This window comes from Lycorma delicatula, chromosome 5, assembly GCF_047948215.1.
Source record: "Lycorma delicatula isolate Av1 chromosome 5, ASM4794821v1, whole genome shotgun sequence".
NCBI classification, from domain to species: domain Eukaryota; kingdom Metazoa; phylum Arthropoda; class Insecta; order Hemiptera; family Fulgoridae; genus Lycorma; species Lycorma delicatula.
This window is the reverse complement of record NC_134459.1, coordinates 6,375,919-6,398,937: the sequence shown is the minus strand read 5'-3', so window position 1 is coordinate 6,398,937 and position 23,019 is coordinate 6,375,919. Positions and strand designations below refer to the sequence as shown.

At 30.7% G+C, this 23,019-nt stretch overlaps 1 protein-coding gene across 2 annotated transcripts in view; it reads right to left on the bottom strand.

Moving 5' to 3' along the window:
- Positions 1 to 20,738, bottom strand: part of LOC142324686 (aminopeptidase N-like) — a 29,827-nt gene extending 9,089 nt beyond the window's left edge. For both annotated transcript variants that reach the window (XM_075365580.1, XM_075365581.1), the window contains exons 1-3: positions 20,542 to 20,738; positions 12,539 to 12,801; positions 1,978 to 2,131 (exon numbers count right to left, since the gene is read on the bottom strand). In XM_075365580.1, coding sequence (XP_075221695.1) covers positions 1,978 to 2,131; positions 12,539 to 12,784 — 400 coding nt within the window. In that variant the 5' untranslated portion in view covers positions 12,785 to 12,801; positions 20,542 to 20,738. The remainder of the gene's footprint in view (positions 1 to 1,977; positions 2,132 to 12,538; positions 12,802 to 20,541) is intronic.
- Positions 20,739 to 23,019: the final 2,281 nt, after the last annotated feature.

The window sequence follows — 23,019 nt, the reverse complement described above, 5'->3', positions numbered from 1 at the left end:
TGATTTTTTAAAAAAACTTGTTCTATGACTGGACAGGAAAATTTAACACAATTATTTTATCTATTTATATTATCTGCTTGAAGAGATGATGTTTGTGAGAATGCATTTAATATTAACTTTAGTGTTATTATATTATAATTAACAATTGCCCAAATCAGAACATTAAAAATATCAATATTTGATCTGCAGCATATACTACTTACGTAGATTAACATATCTAACCTTAATTTTATTTTTTTAGACAGTTCTCATATATATATTTTTTTTCTTAAAAATTTTGTTTTTTAAAGTTACATATTTAAATAAAGTTAACAATTAAAATATTTAAAGTTTTTTTTAAAGTTAACAATTAAAATATTTTTATTAAGTGATGTTTTTTTATATAACTCATAAGATCAGTAATAAATAAATATTGCTACAAATACCAGAATGATTAGAATATAACAGAGATTGAAAGAAAACTGAATTATTTACTTCATTCACTTAATAATCATAGTAAAAGAGAGTGGCAGAGAATTGGAAAGTGTTAAAAAACTGTAGAAGGAGAAAGCTAAGATATTTCAAGTAAAATCTGAACTATTGTGCAAAAGTTAAATTAAATCTAATTAAATTCAATCTCTTTAAGTTAAATTAAAGTTAAATCTAATTAAATTCAAATGAATATCTTCGATACTGCATAAAAAGCAATGAAAGAAACTGATAAAATGGTATCTAAATAATGTTATAAAGCAAAATGTAGAAATAGATTCATAACAGAAATGTATGTTTCCAGTATAAAAAAAAATGTAAATATTAATTATATTCTGAGTTTTTCTTGCTTCCCCAAAATTATTTACAAATTGTAGTTCACTCAGACATAAAATTTTCATATATATATATATATATTAAAAAAAACACAGATTAATTTAATTAATATGGACCATATTCTAATCCAGATATTCGCAATTAATTTACAATTCAAGCAGCCTCCATTCACGTAACTATCTTAAGGGGAGACAGTAGTTCTGTTTCCAACCTATCTTCCCGATACTAACATAAGCAGCATTTTCTCAGCTTGTATTAATCTGATCATTATGAATTGTTTGTGCTGTTTACTCTATCCTTGATACATATTTTAACATGAGGAGGATTTTTAAAAATTTTGATTTAAAAAATAAATAAAAATGTTTTTGTATTCAAGTGTGACATGTATCAAATTCTGGTCAATTAAACTTTATAAAACATACAGGAACTATTTTCAACAAATATCTCTTGTTAAAACGTGTATATGGGTATGTAAAGACATGCCTGAAAATTTGGGCTTGATTGGTCATTTGGTTTCCGAGAAAATGTTCCTTTTGTGCTAAAATCATAGAACTCTCAAAACTGTAAAAATAAAATACATCTTTAGACAGCCTAAAAACAGTCCAGCTCCATATTCTGCTTCCTGCTACGCTTCCAGCTTTATCTTGGCAACCTTCTTTTCTCTTGTGGCTAATCTTTCGTAATATGAAACTGACTTTTCAGCTTGTCAGATTCATTGTGTGTCAAGATCTTTATGGCCTTTACCATGTAATATCCAGGTTGAAGTCCAAGTCTATGAATAACATCACAAAACTAATGTTTCTTTTGTTGAATGTAGACACAGCTTCATGCACGCCAAATTATAAATACATTTTTTTGGAAGTACTGTCCACACTACATTACTGAAGGATTTATTTACATTTTCTGTAGTTCAATGAATACACTTAATCGATAAATTACGGTCTGATAAAGCTTGAAAAACAGGTATTTTTACTTTCAAAACTGCCCCAGGGATACTTCTCCTATGTTTATAAGGTGGTTGCTGAGGATCTACCAAGTGTTTATTATATTTACACCAACTCTTTATTCCTTTAGGAGACAACCTGTTACCACCTGATTCATCACTGTCATGAACACTGGAGAAAAATCTATTTGCAGCACAAATTTCAAAAAGCATAATAATGAAATACAGACCTGAACTAGCAACGGCCTTTAAAATCTGTGAAAAAAGGTAGAAGTCTGTTTGATCTGCTGGTAAATTGGCAAGTATGATTATATCCTTACCTAAATGTAAATCATCACAACCATTCTCTATGAGAATCAATGGATTATCCATACTTATCACTTCCTGCAATAAAGATAAAGTATATCATTAATGATAAGTATATATAAAATACAAGTTAGTATAAGCAAAATAATAAGTATATAAAAGAAAAACTTCCATAACGTACAGTACTTATTTACTTGCTTAATAAGTGTCCGATCAGAAAACCCTAAAAAATTTCATTTTCTACAATTACATTATGATTTCTCTTGTAAATCACTTTAATTTTAAAGCTTGCCGAATAGTGCATAAATTTTCAATGTTTGCATTATGAAGTGATGTTGGAAAACTTTATCAGGCTCATATGGAAAAATGCATAACACTTGTTTCAGAGATGAACAGTGGTGGCTTGTAGCTAATATTAGTGGGGGTGCTGCTCCAGAAAACCTTTTTCTGGGCAATTTCAAGGCCATGGTTAAAGTTTTTTTGTAAAATAAAGGAACTGGAAAAGAATGAATCAATTAGAATAGCTGGAAGCAGAATAATAATCTAATTCTACACTTTATCACATTCAAGAATATGGTACACGATTTTTAAGCACATTGTGCTTAAAAACTGTATTCAATTTAACCGAATAAATAATAAAATGTCAATGCAGTAATATTTTTTAGTATTATTAAATAATAACTTAATAAAATGTCTGCTTAAAAACAAAAGTCCTATGGCCCTTAATTTAAATTTCTGCATACAGAGAAACAAATATATAATTTTTTTTTACTAATTTCCTTCTCTTTCACTTTTCCAGCGTGTTTTTGGACAGATATGGCAATCAAAGAGCCATTGCTTTCCACTATCTTCTGATCACTACAGAAAAGACAACTAAACCAGTTTCACATTCCTTCCACCAACTAAAGTAGAAAAGAGATCGAACAAGGAATGTTCCATGAACACATGGAGTAAAAAAAAACTACCTTCCACCAGCACGCCAGGGTCAGAACTGCAGGAGCAACGGTGCTCTATCCCTTGTGTGCGTGCCCACAACAGACAAACACCACGCTGCTGGAACTGTGAAGCACACAGTTCCATATAAAGATTTTTGTATCTTTTTCATAAACTGGGGGATGGCTACTGACACATTAAGCTTAAGGATTATACATTGTACAAGTATAAAGAAAGAACTAAAGAAAAAAGGATTCATTATATTAAATTTTACCTAATATCAAGTGGAAATAGGGGGTGCTGCAGTTCCACAGTGCCTACACACGAGCCACCACTGGAGATGAATATTCTGATAATGATTAAATTGCAACAATTTTAATAACATTAAGTCACCTTAGGAATTTTTTTTGTAACCAGTACAGAAAGTATACACTCTCTTAATATTCAAATGATACTCAGTGATGATGAATGTGATATTTTAATGATCACAATTCAAAAAATTCACACTCATTCATCCATGCTTCTACAGTGGAAGTTTGAACCCTGTTCTCAGGATATTATAGAGGAATGTAAGGAAATTTGGAACAACAGTGGCATTAGATATATCTCCTCTAGCTAATATTTCATTGACTTAAATACCTGCACACTTGCCCTTTCTTAATTTTCAAATAAAAGTCCACATCTTTATGATCATATCTGCTTAGAAAACCTTCCTTTGCACAGTGGTACCTTCAGAGAAGTACATTTCAAAACATAGGTACAAAGAATAACTTCTTGGTCTATTTGGTACTCATTAAATGCTGAATAAGATTCAAATTTATGATTCAATTTATAATACCAAAATGCAGCCACAAAAACGCCTATTTTGAAAGACTTCCTTGTATATCAAATTCAGACTGTCCAAAGTCAGAACCTACTAATGATGTGTTTTGGCTATGCCAAACAACTTGGTTGACTTGACTATTAAAAAAGTAATTTATTAAATCAGCAGTACGTCGAGGTACTAAGTGACTATACTGATTGTGGTTTTTTCTATCTAAGTGAGGTTTTGACTGAAGTTGAATTTTCCATACCTATCAAAAACAAATACTTTGTCATAAGCATGAATAAATTTAAATTTTACAAATCCAACCAGCTCTCCACTAATACATGAACAGCAGTAAACCGGGAAAATAATGTGGAAGCATGAACAACTACCTCAACAACGGAACTAGTGAAGAACAGAGAAATATTGATTATATCCATTCTAATGCTTTCAGAGTTGATGATGGCTGGTGAGACTGAAAATTCCATCAAATGAAAAATGGACTGGTGGAAAATTATTATCACAAAAACAATTTTCCACCCAGAGGGAAAAAATGAAAGCAATATAAAACTGGAACTGACAATACGAAACTGACAACAGGAAAGTTTAAAAAAATAATTTTTTATAAGGAATGTTCTTATCATAGTTAAAATACGATGATTGCAGACAAAGAAAAATTAAGTTTTTTATGAATTTTTTATGAAATAAGTGTGTAACTATGATTTACTTTGCTAATAAAAGTATGTTTATTTTCTTTTCAGTTATTTACTTTACCCTTAACATTACAGCAAAGGATTAAAAAAAAATAACATGTGTATTGCAAATTAAATGTAGTTTTAAGAAAACAAAAAATTAATGCACATAGACAGATGACAAACCAGTCAAATTAAACATCTTCTCATCAGAATAACAATAATAATTTAATAATTAACTCAATGAAACAGATTATAGGTTTCAAATAACCGATTTAATAATTTATTTAGTTTAGTGCAACTGCATGATATACAAACACATTGTAACTGCTTATCTTCACATCAATGCTTTACTGCAGAAATGAAAAGTACAGTCTGGGATTATTGGTTTGAATCATCTGTAATACAAGATTTATACTGTAAATACAATTTTACCAATCATGTCTAAAGAAGACATTCAAAAATGTTTTTAGACAATAACAGTATGTTTCTATTTGTACTATCACAGACCTTGAAATACTGTATTCTCAGCTCTCACTCTCCTAGCAACCATCCTATGCCCAACAACAGTCTCGTCTTTTTTTTCAATTACCCTCCCATCGTTTCCACTCACCACATACTATGATTTGTAAATGTACATGGATCTACTTCATACTCCAGTTACTAACCTGCTTGGTTTTTTGTTAGTTAATATATTTAATTTGCTATACATTATTATTATTATTTTAGGTACTTAAAAAAAATTATAGTTGTTGATTCATGTATAAAGTTTGCCATTCTATACAGATCTATCAACATTTAATAAATCAATGTAGATAGCTCTGTTAGTTATATATTAGCAGCTGCTTTGTACCTGATAGTAAGGTGCCTGACTGTACATTGGCAGATTTTAGTTTAGGTCCAATGAACTTTTTACTGGAATTTCTAGTGGGATTACTATCCAGGAGCTGAGCATGCAATTGCCTTACACATTTATAAATTTGTTTATATTTCCCAAAAGATCTCCTTAAGGGACACAAATGCCAGGGTAGGGAAGGAGAAGCAAACAGTTTCAATCCAAAGTGAAGGAGAAAGATGGGAGGAAGTAAACAGGATGAAACAGTAGGGAGGAGGATCAAAAAGGGAGAAATTAAGAAAAAGTGAGGGAAATAGGAGTCATATGATATAAGTGAGGGACTGAGGGTAGAGGCAGTTTTCATAACTGAAATGCAGTAGGGAGAGCTGGGTTATTCCACATATCCAATTGCAGGAAGCCCACCAACCAGGTGCAAATTCCAACAGGCAGCACCCAGATCCATCAGCTCCTATAACAGACTCAAAAAGACCGAGAAGATGGGGGAAAATGGAAAATATTGGATAAGAAAATAGAAGGATTGGTAGAGCTAGGAGAGAAAGAGAAGATATGATCAGCTAACATCCTGACTTCTAGTAGGCTGAAAAGTAGAAAATGAAAACAAGAAAACAATGATTTATTATAATCACAAAAAATATTGAAGCCAGTCATTGTACTTAAATATATTTCTGATGTAGATCATTTAGTGTAGCTGGGATGCATCTTCATATTTTTTTAAGTTTATGTTTATGATAGTTTATAATCAGATGATATGGTACAAAAAAAAATTATGTATAGTTTTACAAAATAATAGAAGTTTGTGTAAGAAACTTTTGTTGTTTCTACAAGAGCTATTATTACAAGGAAAAATGCATGAAATAATAGTACTGACTGAAATATTGGTTTTTGAGGAAGAATTATTTAAATATCAAATAGATAATTGTAACTGTTTCTCTAACAGTAATTCTGGTTATAGAACAGGAGGAGTTATTGTGTATATTAAAAAGGAATAGAGGGCAACATTGTATTGATTATTCTAAAATAAATTTTAAATACCACACATGGTATACAAATTGAAATTGAGTAAAACAATTTTAATTTTAATCTAACTGCTTTCTACATATTTAATTTGGTGTCAAAGGATATCTATTTACAGGAATTAGAGAATTATTTGCAAGCAACTGAATATGAGAATGCAATTTACACCGGTGATATAAATATAATTAGTATGATCGATAATGCAACAACTGCTATTTATTTACTTCTACTGCAAGGTCATGATTTTAGTTTTATAATGAACAGTCCTACAAGACTTATATCTAGTAAATGTATAGACAATATTAGTAACATAAGGAAAAAATAAGTTCTGAAAATTATGATTTTGAAATTCTTGATAAAGACACTACAGATCATTCATCGATCACAGTATTCATAATTTTAGTCTAACATGTAATAAAATTAAGGATAATGTTAGTAAAGTTTACATGAATATTGATAAGCTAAAAGAAAAACTTAATTCTATAAACTGGAGTATCGTCTTCAAATCTGAAGATGTGGACAATGAGTGTTTCAACTCAGTAAAAAACATATATACATGTAAAACTAAAGATAATCCCTTAAAGGCATGAATAAATGTTAATCTAGTATGTAGAATTGAAAAAAGAAATACATTGTATAAAAAAACAAAACTGCATGCAAACAACATAAATATCAAAAATGTTATGTAAAATATAAAGATAAATTACAAATCGATTCAGAAATCACTAAAGATAAATATTTCAGTGATCTTACTTTCAAGAACCAAAAATAATACAGAATAATGGATGTGCATAGATCATTTATTAGGAATAGCTGGAGCTAAAAATAGTGAAATAGAATCATTAAAACTTATTGATGATGATGTTAAATGAGACAAATGCTTAATTGTGGAGGAATTTAATAATTACTTTTTAACTATAGTGGAGGAGATTAAGAAAGAAATACAAACAAGTGACATGCATTCTGATAAAACATTAATAAATACTGCCATACTGACATAAATCATTATTATCTGCGTCTCAAAAACTTCTAGAAAAAATTATAAAAACAGATTCCTACAAAAACAAAATTTTTAAATAAAAATCAATATGGTCTCACAAAGGAAAAAATACTGAAGATACCCTTTTAAATTTTATGTCCAATATAATAGAAGGTAAAAACAAAGGTCAACAAGTAGCAGGTTTGTTCTTGAATTTGAAAAGAGTGTTTGATGTTGTTGATCAAAATATTTTGCTTTAAAAACTAGGAAACCAGGAATAATAGGTCAATACAATAAATAGTTCAAGATATATTTAAGGGGAAGATCTCAACAGCTCAAGATAAGAGAAAAAATGAGTTCTCAAGGTACTGTTTAAGTACAATATCCTGCAGCGCTCTGTACTTGGAACTATTTTATTTATTATAAACATAAATGATTTATGTAATGGAAAATTTAATGGTACAGTGACAACATTTGCTGGTAACAGATCATTAGATTATGAAGCTGATATATGAAATAAAGAAAAACATTGAAGAAGACCTTATGAAAATTAAGTAGTGGTTAATGAAAAACTACTTAAATTTAAATTTAATGAATACATATTATATAATTTTTCAATTAAAATGTCTGCCAGAAACGTTATATAGCATAAAATATCACAATTTAAAATGTAATATAAACATAAATTGTACATACCAAGCTATACTGCAAGTAAATACAGTTAAGTATCTGGTAGTAATTTTATATATATATCTGTTTTGCAAGGAACATATAAGATAAACAAAATAAACAGAATTAAATATGTGTAAATTTTATTTCTTGGAGAATTTTTGTACAAAAAACTTACTAAAGATGTTGTACCATTCCTTGATAGAATCGAGATTAATGTATGGTATGTATAACTTGTTGGGGAGGTATGAATTATTCTAATATAAATGCATTATTGGTAGCACAAAAATACGTAATAAGAATGATTTCTCATAAAACAGATTTAGCGAATCTTTACCAATTTTTAAAAAACTTACCATATTGCCTTTAAGATATTTGTTTGTTTTTAGAGTCCAAAAAATTTTTTATAAAAGGTGTAATATGTATAGAGTAATGCACACATATGCCATGGGTAATTTAAGTAAGAATGATAAATTGTGTCGCCTTTACCAAAATTGGAACAGTATAGGCATTTTTATTCACTTGTAGCTCCGAAGGTGTACAATTTATTATCTAATAATACAAAGCAATCAAGAAATTTTAGAGAATACAATACTCTATTATTTGTATGATTACTAGAATCTGATGAAACTGAAAAGTTATTATTGTAATTTTATTACACTGGTCAACATGATTTTTGTCTCACGAGTACCAACAAGTGTACTTATGCAGTATTTTATCCTGTTTTCAAATATGTATTTGGAATTTCTGCATCACCCACAGTTTTTTATTTTAATTTTTTTAAATATTTTAAAACGTTTTTTCGTTCATTTGTCTATTGAGAAGTAAAAGCTCCTAGAGTATTGTAAATATGATTGAACCAAATGAGCTAACTCAAAGGGTAGTGTTGCTACTGTTGTGTAGGTTCAGATGTGTACAGATATGTTCTAGTGTAGGCATCATTCATTTAGTTCTGGTTCATTTAGTGTCAGTTATGAAATAGTAGTGAACCAGTAAACATGTCATTGTGAGTGCTTTGTGTGTCTGAATTATTGTGTATTACATATTTCCAACTTTATTTCTTTTAATTAGTCGTTAGTTACAAAATGCCCAGAGTTGGTTTAAATCATCGTAACAATTTTTGCTATGTATATGGTGAAAAGAAAAGTGACGCTCAAGTCACTTTTACTGCATTAGTAAAAAAGTGTTATGAACTTTATTTTGGGTGTAAAGTCGGGAACCAAACAAAGGCCTGAGCCCCAAATATCTGTTTTTTATTGTGTTCTAGGCTTTTTACTGCATGGAAAAATGGCACACGCCATATGCCATTTGCTATCTCTATGATTTGGAGGGAACCCAAAGATCACGTTTCTGATTTTTATTGCTGCTTAACAGACATTAAAGGGATTACATCAAAATCAAAACAGAGTAGTGTACTCTAACTTGCAATCTGCAATGATACCAGTTCCACACTGCAAAGAATTGCCCATACCAAAGGCTCCACAACATGTGACATAAGATGAAGAGAGCTCAGAGTCTGATGGAAGTCAGGAAGAAAAAGAAACAGATTCTAGTGATATAACTTTTGAACAAAGCTGTTCATCTGAGCCTTATTTACTGACTCAAGGAAATCTTAACAATCTCATACGAGATTTAAAGTTATCCAAAAAACAGTCTGAAATGCTTGCTTCCTGGCTAAAAGGATGGAATCTTCTTCAAAAGAATACAAAGATATGTACTTATTGCAATTGTCATTCTGAATTTAAAGACTATTTTTCTGAAGAAAATGGCTTAGTACTTTGTTGAATGGCACTTGTTCATTGCTTCCTTTAAAGTTAGTAAAAAGAGCTGTGCTTCTGCGTAATGCAATAAGTCCCATCAGTACCTGTGGCTCACTCTGCTAGTATGAAAGAAAAATATGAAAATTTTTAATTTATATTGGAAAAGTTTCAATATGCAGTATATGAATGGAATGCTTGTGGTGATACAAAATCAAATTATACCCGCCAATTAATTATAAAAATATCATGTAATTACGCAAATTTCAAAACTAAGTTTATACTTTTGCATATATATGTAAAGCTATTCATGTCTGTATTATATACATTTATACACTACCTTTATATCCAAGTTGTTAAAGTCATAATTTCTTCATAGGCGCATCCATTTCTTTTTTAAAAAATTGTCACCAACTTTCCAGAGCAAAATCTCCTTTGCATATGATGACCGACATTCTCGTTGGTCCTTAGGTCCTTAGATTAGCCACCCGCAATGTGCTAGCTTTTTCTGCTTTGCTTGAAGATGACATTCATGTTGGTTTTCAGATTCAACCACCCGCAATGTGCTAGTGTTTGCCTAAATTTCTTGAATATTACATTCATATTGATCCCTCAGATTCAGATTCAGTTACCTTCAATGTGCTAGCATGTGCCCGTTTCTTGAAGGTGACGTTCTTGTAAGTCCTCAGATTCAGCCACCTGCAGTGTTCTGGCATGTTCTCACATAATCTGAAGCCATTGCTGTCAATGATCATCTGTTTCATCTGTTTAAGAAAGCTTTGTTTTCTTCGTTTTTGGTTAAATTTGACCATGGACCTACATTTTTTTTAGACATACAAATCACTATGTTCAAGTTTATACACTTGTCAATGATAATATTATCTGAAATTTTACTGAACACTATGATCTGAATTCCCTCACCATCAAGAAACTAAGTTTTATACATTGCATTTCAATCTTAACTTATTCACTTTTATGTTCAAACTGAGGCAACTGATATCTCACACCTTTTATATTGTTAAAGAACTTTCGAGATCTTCTCTATTGCAAGTGTGCTCCAAAACGTTCTACAAACATTCAAAAGAATCTAGAATGGTCTAGCTAGAGGTTCTAGTTAAAAAATTTCCAAAATGAAAATCTCTTATAATGTTTAACCTATTATAATGTTTTAAGGTTCTCACCTTACCCATCAGTCCTGCAGTAGTTTTGATAGGAGTGTCTAACACCCATAGTATTTTGCTCAGTTAGTAAATAATAATTGTCCCAAGTTTGTCAGTAATTGATCCTGTGGTTTAGGAGAAAATATGGAACAAATAAACGTAAGTTGTTCAGAAAGTAAGAACCGTTTGCACATAGCAGTTTCAGTCACAACAATAGATCAAGGCCAGCTAGTCTAAGTTGTTCTGTTAGCAATTTATGAAATTTTGTAGGTGTACTGTGTCAAAGATTGACCTTGTATGTGTTTATAATGAATAAAAAAATTGAAAATCCTGCCGACTGTGAGGTACGATCAGTCATATTTATATTCTTTGAATGCATAAATTGTTCATCCTGTGAAAATGCATTGTCAAAATACTTCTGTATATGGTGACAGTGTAATGAATGAAAGAAACATAAAGAAATGTTGATTTAAAGGTATTGTTGATTTATAACACGGAGGACATCTGTTCATGATGAGCAATGCTCAGAATGTCGTACTCTCATTAATAAACAGCTGAAAAAGCAGATCTAAAGAGAACCAGTATTTCACATTAGAACTTAGTGATAAATTTCCTGTAAGTACATGAAATGTAATGTTTAGGTGTTAAATTTCCTGTAATGTTTGAACTTATGAGTTAAGTGTGGGGAGAAATAGCTTAAAAAATGTAGATTATGATGCATTTAAAAAGTTAAATACAATAGAGTTGTTATAAAACAAAAATGCCTTTTACTTCATAGATGGCTTTGTACATAAATACCCATCCACACGATCACATATACACAAACAATGAGTTTATTTATATTAAGATATGATATGTAAAAGCTTCTACATCAATGCATTTGAAGAATTTGAAACTTTAAAAACTAGTAAGGACAAAAATAATCAACATCTATTATTATTTAATGATAATGTAGAATACTAATGATAATATAGACTATTAAACAATAGAGGTTTAGGTGTAAAAAATTCAAATTACAATATAGCCATGTCAGTATATTCTTAGCATTTTTAAGATGCATTATTATAACATTGCCAGTACGTTCTGAAATACTTAAATATGCAATGAGGAATATATTTTTATTTATTTTAGTGTATCTAAGGTTAATATGTGAACTCCATGATACAATAATTCAGACAACCTCCATAATACGTCTCATAACAAAATGTATATTACAAAATGCGTATCGAAATACATATTTCATCAAAAGTCACAAGGTGGATAAATGAAAAAGATGTATAAACAATTTCTACTTACTTTCATTTCTCCTGAAAAGAAAATATTGTACACAGAGATATGTTTCATCAAAGTTTTAGTTAGATCTGTTTTGCCTTTTATATCATCAGAGAAAGAAGCTGATAATAAATTATTTCAGTTTTATTGATACAACCTGTATCAATGTGGTTAGTGGTTAAGAATCTTATAAATAACAACAGAATAGTAATAACTTTCATTTTCAGTGATAACTAATAAAAAAAGGATGAAACATTAGGAAATCCAAAAAAATGAAAAGCAACTTTTTTGACTAAGCACATTCATGCAAAACAAGAAACATTTAATAAAGTAAAATAAGCTGCATACCTGATGTAAAGCAACTTTTTCCTCATTGTTATTATAATCAACAACTAGAACTGGAAATCCAGTAAGTACAACCCATGAATCTACAACATCCTGAAATCTTACATTCATAGATAGTGCACCTGATCTATGTCCTGCAATTGTAAGTAGTTTCCAAAGATCACTATTGATGAATCCATCTTTATTAGTTGCAAAAAAACTACTTATACCTTGTTGAAATAGATTTTCACCCAAAATAAGAGATATCATTCGAAACAACAAGGCACCTGCAAAACAATTAATTTAACATAAATGTATTACACAGTACAATTACAAATCACAAAGCTAAAATGAATATTTTGAGATTATACTTTTTAAAAACCCAAGCTACCTGAAAATTTTATAAACAAATATTTTATGTGACAAAATGAAAAATAATGATCATCTACGTTTAAATTACCATTCATATGATCACAACATTTATCGTATGAAAGTTGGACGTCATATTCGTAATAGTTATAAGCAACTTAACAAAACACTTGTCAACTCTCAAAATAATATGTAAGAATGAAAATCACATCAACTCTCAAAATAATATGTAAGAATGAAAATCACATGCTCACATGTGACACTCCTTAATGATAAAGATTTTTTTCAAAGAGTGAAGATTTTTAAGCAGAGAAAGTTATGAAACTTAAATGACTTCGTTTGGTATAGTTGAAGTAAATATACCTTTCACATTTTGAAATCATACAATTCTATACCTTATTGCTATAGTATATATAAATTATACAAATAAATATTTTTTCAATACCAGACAGCAAAATGTACATGTAAGTTCATAATATTATTCAAAATTTCAAAAATATAAAACAATTTTGAATAAATTGACAAACAATTTAAATATTATGTTTTAATGTAATATATATTGATTTTAATACAACTGATGATGTAGGATACTGCAAAAACTAGTTACTGGAAATTAATATCGTAAGTTTTACTAGTCTAATTATATTTTATATATTAAAATAAATATATAAAAATTTATATTTTATATCAAGTAAATATTTATATACCATGCATTTTGTGGGATTTTTATTGTTATAAATTCTGAATGGAATACAAAGTTTAATTATGTTGACTGACTGAAAAGTAAATGGCCGCTTTGATGGTTAAACAGTCATAATCAGTGGACTCTGAGGAAAAAAATATATAAATGCAAGAAGATAAGTAAATAGATGAAATAAATAAATGAAAAAAGAAGAAATAACAAGCAGATATTGTCTGATAAACAACACTTTTGAAACTATAATAGCTAAATAAGTTAAAATTTTAGATTTTAAGTAAAATCTTAAACTTTACATTTTAAATAAAATCTAACAATTTAAGATTTTAAATAAAATCTAACAGTTTAAGATTTTAAATAAAATTGAAAGATTACCATTATGAGTGTTCTATATATTTAGAACTGATTATTAAAAACATCTATGAGAATAAGCCAGATCCATATGAATTGAGGGGGGGGAGTAAACTGTTCCCAGAGAGTAAAATTTCAAATGACATATTTTATTAAAGGATAATTTACATTGGTTGTAGAAGCTTTCTTTAAAAATGTGGCAATACTATTTATTGATAGAACCCAGCATGTCTTTTATTCACATTTCAGCACTCATCCCTATGGATATACAACCAGTAGAAAGATAACAGAAATGCTGTTTAAAAATTTCTATCAGCATGATTCTGTATTAACAATAAAATCTTTTGGTTGAAATCACTCCACCAGAACTGAAGAAAATTTTGAAACAATTAGGGAACCCATCTCATAGTGTTCACTGAGAAAACATGCAGGTTCTCTTGGTGCAATATCTTAAAATGACAGTTCATAGTATGTTGTAGCAGAATCAGTAATTTAATCCATGAAAAATTGAGTGCTATTGATCTAATTGTTAAGAGAAATATTTATTTAATCAACAGATATGTTGTCTTTCTACTAGTTGTGGGATCCATGGGGATGAATGCTGAAATATGAATAGACATGCTGAGTTATATCAATGGTATTCCTACGCTTTTAAGGAAAGCTTCTACAACTGATATAAAATTTCCTATAACACACTATGTCAATTGAAAGTTTAGTTTGTGGGCTATGCTATTATGTACTCCACTGTCATAAATACATTTTAAATAATCAGTTCTATATAGTCCAGTAATAATCCTAATAATAATTCAACAACAATTTTTATCACAGAATCATAGACCCACATATCTTTGAAGACCATGATAAAATTGTAGTTAGAGTGTTATATCAAAGTTTGTGGGCATTTATAAAACAACAGCATCATCATCATAAAAATAATTGTCATATAACGTAATGCTCACACTGCACTGACAACAATGGGTGTGTTAAAGGAAATGTTCTCAAGTCATGTCGTGTTCTAATACAAAAATGTTTTACAACCTGGTAGTTCACTATGATTTGGTTTATGGTTTTGTAATTGTTTTAGGGATTCTGAAATATTTTATTAGTCTTATTTAATATTAATTTGCGTAGATAGCCTGACAGGGTATCTAGGCTAGTTCAAAGGGAATTTGAATTAGTTCAAATTCCCTTTGAACAGCACACACGGGGTTGAAACCAATATTTCTACGTTCTACTGTGTTTTGTTGTATATTTGTTTCTTTTATTGTTTATGTTACTTCAGTTTCTGACATTTATTTTTTATTAAGTAGACGTTATTTTTTTTTTAACAGCTATTGTTAATCTTTATTTGTATGGAGTTTGCTATTGGTCAATGTCATCAGTGTGTGCATGATTATGGATCCATCACGTTCTCACTTACACCACACATCTACTTGAAGTCGGGGTTTTCTCCATGCGTAAGGGTTAGGGTGAGGACCTCCACATCTTGGTGCAGGCCAATAGCAGTGATGCTGAACAGATAAGCAAGGATATTTCTGTGAAAGTCGAGGGCACCACTATGGCTGTGACAGGAAGGAATGGTAGGAAGGTCCACATCCTTATTAAGGATGTGGATGTACTCACCAATCAGAATGAATTCATTACAGAGTTTTGGAAAATCATGGGGGAGTCAGTGTCGATCGAAGTTATGTCCATGCGACCGGCCTATGTGCAACGCAGGTGGTCACTAAAAAAAAAATGTGGCAAACGTTTATCCTGGGGATAAATTATTGGCTGATGGACGTATCCGTATTGGATAGGTGGGTTGTAGGATTATGAGACGTTCATTTGACGACCTTTGTTTTTGCTGTTGGAAGCCGGGCCACAGGGTCAATTCATGTACTGGGCCAGACCATAGTGGCCACTGTTTCACCTCTGGTGAGGCTGGTCATCTTTGGAAGGACTGCCAGTGAGAGGCTGGTATCCTTCCTGTCGGTTGCATGGACATGAACCCAGAGGTAGAGCAAGGCTTCACCTGCGACGTGAAGAAGGGGTGCCTGCTCGGTGCTGATGGGTGTCTCTGGGGGACAGCCCCATCCAGGAGTGGGAGGCTCTGGCATCCATCATCAATGATTGGACGAGGGCTCCTTCACAGCGCCTCTGGAGGAGGGAATCTAAGACCTTAGTCTCGGTGGGGGATCCCCTTGGGGGTTCCCATTAGAGGCAGTGCATTAAGACTGGAGTCCTACTGAGGGGACCCCATTGGAGTCCTCTCATTAGAGGTGTGGTATATACTGTAAGACTTGAGTCCTGGCTACCTGAGCGGGACCTTGTGTTCTGCCGAGGTAGTTTGAAGCGAAGACCCCCCTCAGGTGAGCTGAGTTATGCTTAGTTGCTTAATCTGGCTCCAGGAGGCGGGGTAAATGAAGGAGAATAGAACAAAAAAAAAGTCATCAGTGTATGTGCTTGTTACTGGCCAATTGTTTTTATGTGTTTATATTTATAGTTTGTAAACATTGTTTTTGTTTAATTTTAATTAGTTAACATTGTTTAGGATACTGATTTTGTTGTGTTTATGATTTCAGAAATCATAAAGGAAAAAATGGTAAGTCCAAGCAGGTTAAACCTAGCGAGGAGATTACGGGAATGAATGAAATTAGGCTCGACGACTGTTCATCCTCTTCTGGGAATGAGGGGTCACGAGCAGGTGCACCCAGTTCTTCACAGGCTGGAAAGAATAAAGATCAATTAATGATTAAGAAGTTTTCTAAAGGTAATGGGAGGGCTGGAGATTCAGTCCTGTTAGTATGGGCGTTTGTGGTAGGCTATATAGGATGAGGCAGAGGGTGGGCGTTACGTGCATGATCTCTTTCCAAATGTTGGTTTATGAGACACCTCTTGCATACACCCTAATAAACATGTGACGCAATTTCTTTCCAAGCATCGGGCTTTTAGGGACAGAATGCAGAAATTCGGCCAGTTAGATTCTGGGATGTGCCCTCAGTGTAGACAATTGGATGAAACCTACCACATTTTTTATGAGTGCTCGAAGTACGAGTTAATATGCACAGAGACCATCTGTTGGCTTGATCTTATCGGGTCGGTGTTGGATCTCTCCGTGTAAACTGGAGCCTGGCCGAATGGGCGATAGTGGAGAGTTTTATATAGTGTACTTAGCAAAGGAAAGAATTGCTGAGGATATCTAGAACTTTGCTTGGATTTCTCTTGTATTCTGTTTTTGTTGATGTTTCATTTTATTAATTATATTTTTGTTCTTTGTTTTGTTTTATGTTACTGTGTTATTATAGTTATGTGTAATATTTTATGTTTTGTGTTGTGTGTTGAAATCACTTTTACCTTCTACAGTAGGTAGTTCAGTTCCTTTGTTTAGTTCAATTCTTTCAGTCTTACTTAAGACTCAGTAAGATGTGCTTTGTTTTGAGTTCATTAAATAGTAGTACACTGTTGGAAATGTCATTCGTGGCAGTTACATCAGTGGCATCCTGGGTGAGGCGGACTGGAATATGTCAAAAGCTAAGGTCTCAAAGATGACTTCCGGTAAAGCCCATAAAAGCTAGGAACGGAGAGTGTCTTCCCCTACAGGGGTCAGGATGTCACTAATTTCTGTAACTACTAGGCATAAGCAAACATATACATATTTTTTTCATCACAAATCCCAGAAACATCAATTAACTGCAACACAGGCTAAAATATAACATAGCAACTATCTCTAAAGACTCTCCAAAAATTCTGGGGTTGAATTTGTTTTGAAATATGGGGCTTATGGTTGAGAAAACAAACCTCCTTTAAATCATCATCAGTGGTACTATTGACAGCTTGTAAAAATTGAAACAAAGAAGATAATAGATAAAGAAAATTTAATTATTATCTAAAGAAATGTGACAAATAAATTAAATGTGATATAACAAATTGATAAAAAACAAATTAATTAACTGCCTTACTTGTAGACATTAGGATTGTTATAATAAATAAATTTTTATAAAACAGAATTAAGTCATAAGGATAAAAATAAAACAATAAAAACAAACTAAAATTTCATTTTATAACAAATTATAAAACTAAAATTATATATTCTGTCCATTATATATAAGAAATAAAAATAAAGAAGAAAAAAATTGTAACTCTTAAAATGATTTATCTCTTAGTAGTTTTTTTTAATTTTATTTTAACCCCTGGGACCATTGTTAGGTATTGCTTTAGAGGATGAAATGAATGACAATTTTTTTTAGCGTATGAAAATTCCACGCCTGACAGGGACTCAACCCGGGACCGCCAGATGAAAGTCTGAGATGCTACCATTCACACCACAGAGGCTGGCAGTTCTTAGTAGTTAGATGCAGTTATAATACTTTTATTTTTCATCTGTAAATAAAAAATTGAATGCATAATGCAATTTATTCTTGATGAATCTTTTATTACTATAATTACACGGTCCGTTTCATACCATTTCAGCAAGTTTGCAGAAAAAAGAGTGTCATGTATTCTGCGATTTTTTTTAAAGTAAACTACTGATAAAGAATATTTTTTACTGAAAACCAAAAAAATAAAATGAAACATCATGTAAAATTTCTTATGCAAAATAAATGTAAATAACTGTATAATATTAAGGATGGAAAATATTTTTCTAAGGATACAAAAAATTTTTTTTATATTGAATTTTTACAAATTGAGTTTTTTTTAATTTACTATTTTGAATATGTGAAGCAATTTAAATTATTTAACTATATTACAATTTGAAAATTGAATTAAAATAAAAAAAGAAATACTGGAACTGTAAAATGTTTAAAAAAATCACCTTGAAAGGAAATCAACTGTACTAAGAGAACAAACAAATTTTAACTTAAATGATACTACAAATGTACAATTCTGATGCAGTCAAACTAATCCAAAATTTTTCTGTCAGAAATTAGGAACAAATTAGGAAATTAGGGCTTGCTTTATAGATATTGACTATGCATTGACAGCAGCACACCAAACAAAATTTAGTATGTTGAATATGATTCAACAACATGATTGGAATAGCTAAGACTATTTGATTATGATACCACCAAACAATTTAATGACTAATAAGCTTTGCCCATTTCTACAAAATTTCTATGGCAATACTTAAATGCTTCAACACCATTCATTCACCTTTACTAACTTCAATGATTGATGTGGTCTTCGTTAAGAATTTTCTCAATTATCTTATAGAATTTGCCTTGTAGTTCTCATAACCCTTTACCAATTTCTGATCATCCATTGATTATTTTTGGCAGTCAATACACTGACAGTTGATAAATGTCACTCAAACCTCTATTGCTTATTTAAGACGTTAGCTCATATTTAATCACAAGATCATTCATCATTCTTATTGTCATTCAAAACATTTCAAGTGGTTTATTTAGGTGTTGCAAAATAACAAACAAAAGATAAAATTACTTAGGTAATAAAGAATCAAATAAAAAATCAGGTTCAGTAAAGAATAAAATCAGTTAAGATGAACAGCCAACCTTCTTTTCTCCAAACCCCTGAACAAAGGTTATGAATAAATTAATAAGCACAATAGTTATATTTATAATGAATTTTAGCCATACTTAAAGTTATGAAGATTTACTTAAAAGTGGTGTGGGAATAATGTAGATTAATGCTTTTCCAAGAAGAATGATTGATAATGAAAAGATTGAAAATGAATGATTGATGAAAAGATTGATATAATTACAACAAATAATTTTATTGCTATCAGTTTCTCAATTCTTTCTCAGTACCACTTTGTTACTGGGTAATAGGCAGTAACACATTCTTTATTGTAAATGTAGGAATGTAGGGTGTAACAAAGTCATATATACTGTCACTTAATGAAAAAATCTGATGTGAACACTACATGACTTCCTTTTACACCTATTAAATTACATATATTTTTTATAACATATTTTTTTTATTTTCTTTTCATAATTTTTTTTGTTATTGAATTATTAATTTTAAATTTTTTTACAAACAAAGGTTAATAATTATTAATAAATTAATATATTTAAATTAAAAAAAAAAAAACAAAAATGGAAATGAAGTCTGACTCAAACTGATGTGCCTTTCCCTTTTAAGATCCAAATAGTTCATTAATTAAAATTTTATTGGGCTATAACTCTGGAACTAACGAAAATAAGTACCACTTGTAATATATCATTGAAAAGTTCTCAATGATATTACTTATAGCTTATTACTACAGTTAAGAAAAAGTAAAAAATCCAAATGTTTTGGATTTTGGGCTTTTATTGGAGACTTTTGGTCCAGTCTATTGCAATCAAATGGGGAAGTGCACAACTAGATGTTAAAACAGTCCTAAATCCAAAATTTCAACATCCTACAGCTAATAATTTTTGAGTTATGCGAGATACTCGTACATACGTACAGATGTCATGCTGAAATAGTAAAAATGAATTCAGGGATGGTCAAAATGGATATTTCTGTTGAATTCTGAAAACTGAAATTTTTTGCGATTACAATACTTACTTGCACTTCGTACAAGGAAGTAAAAAAACATGCAGCTACCTATAACTTAAAATTGAAGAATGCTTAAAATGCAATATAAAATTACAACTTCAGAAAAAAAATCATAATAAATAACGATTACCATTAAATATATTTAAACTGGTGATTTTTCTAAACTCTATTATATGATGATTCAACCAAACTGTTTGCTTTAGAAATATCTGTAATATTATCTGACTCAACTAGCTCTACTAATGGATTCATTGTAATGATGTTATCATGTTTCATTCCAGAAGAAAGCTGTTAAAAAAATGTTAATTTTTGGATATGTGGTCTTTTAGTTACCTGCAATACAAGAAATAAATATAATTTCCTTCAAAAAATGCACAGATAAATAACATGATTCAAAGAATACACAAATAAATTGATTTAAACAAAGTTTAAGCTATAGTCAATGTTAATAACAAGGATTTAGTAATGACTCATTCTTAATATTATAGAGCATTTGTTCTTCTGGAGTTACACTAACAGCTAATGCCATTTTCATAATGATTTATGTGTCTTGAAAGAATGCCTAAAATTTTATAAGAGCTATTTGGAAAGTTCTCAGCCTGACAAAGAAACAAGATTTTCCAGAAATATTTTTTCCATCTTCAATGTAGTCAGTTAGTAATTTAATACATTTTGAGCGATGCCTTTCCAACATTTTATTACTCTTAGTATAATTCAAGATTCAATTTGTCCAACTCTACAAAATAAGCTCTTTCTCAGCTTTGACTTCCTTATTTGAAATGAATCTTTGTTCAACAAGCCACTTCTTCAGGTCTGAGAAGAAGTAATTGTTAGGAACCAAATCACCAGCACTTCAAACCGTAGATTATGGAGATTTTCACAACAAATTGAGACTTGTTTGTAGTCTCACACATCTGTGATAAATGAAAATCTATAATTTATTAGATTTCTAAATTTAATTTTGTGGTGTAAGAGCACTTTTTTTGTACAGACATGGATATTTTCCCTGAATAGCACCCTTAGTTTGGTAGTGAAGTGTAATACTCCTCAGTGAATGGTCCTGTCTTTTTCCAGATACTCTATGGGCATCACGCCATGAGAATTCAAAAAAGGCATAGCCATAACGTTTCCTCAGATGAAACCATTTTCTCTTTCTTTGGCATACTTTCATCTCCTCTCAACCACTGCTTGGTCTTTGGTATGTAATGGTGAATCCATGTTTCATCTACTGTTATAAAATGTCAAAGAAAAGTCAGCAGAAACTGTTAAGTTTGCGATTTAAGTAAGCTCAAGCACCTTCACATAGCGACCATTTAATGTGGCATTGTAGATTTTAGCGATGATTTTGTCACGGTTTTGGGCATCCTGAGCATTTACAATCTTGACTGGAAGTACAGCTATGTTTAAATTCAGTAGCCCACTTTTTTATCACCAAAAATGAAGAGGAGCAATCCTTTAAAGTGGAATATATATCTGTCTGGATTAAACCTTCATTTCACCCACCATGAACGTATTTCACACCAACTCAGCTTATCATGGTTATTGGAATTGACAGTCCCAATACTCACATAAAAAATTTCAGGAATTTCCTACTTTTTCATATGTCTGTCCTTGCAAATAAAATCATTAACACAATTTTGAGAAGTGTCAGTCAAAACTTCCTTCCACAATGTCTGTCTTCCACAATGATGAAAATCGGTGACACCTATTCTATCAGATTTAAACTGTCCAATCCAGTTTTAAAATTTACATGACTAATACACTTTTTACTATATCTTTTTATAAAATTGGCGAGTGAACTACAGCTGGTTTTACACCTTCACAAAATAAAAATCTTATCATAGCACACAGTTAGTTTATCGTAGAAGTTTCAAGTGGTGCTGACTGTTTTAAATAATCAAATTAATTTATAATGATGACAATTTTTGTCAAATAGCTTTATTTTCAACACAAGGGGCCAACTTGAAAATCAGACAGTTTCAGTTTATTCTCTCCATAGTTTTTCCTGATTTAAGGCAAAGGATTGATGAAACAGCTGTTGCTTCCATTTTTTCAAACTGGTTAAAGTAAGGAACAAACTCTCTGATCAATTAGATATGTGCTGCTTGATGAAAAGTGCTCACATTGAACACCTACAGGAAAAACTGTAAGAGTTACTTATTTGAGACTCATTTTGGAGTAAATCAAAGTGAAGAGATGTTAAATAGCTTTAAACCCCATATTATTTTTTACAGACCCTGTTATATGTAAATAATAACATATTATATATATATGTTCAAAAACACACACACGTGATCAGTTATATGACTTGTCTGATGCAATTTTCTGTTGCTTGGTATAATAAGTTATTTTCTTTTCATTTACACGAACAAGGTCTGTTCAGAAAAACCGAACCGTAATTTTTTAATCTTTATTATTAATTTTACAGATTTTGGTCCTTGTTTCCTTCAAAGTACTTCCCACTTCCCTTCCCTATTCACACACTTTTCCCAGCAATGTTTCCACTTTGTGAAGCAGTCTTGGATAGTTTCAAATGAAATGGCATTTAAGGTCTGATGAATTTGCTTTAATGTCATCGATAGTCCCTAAATGGTGTCCTTTCATAACA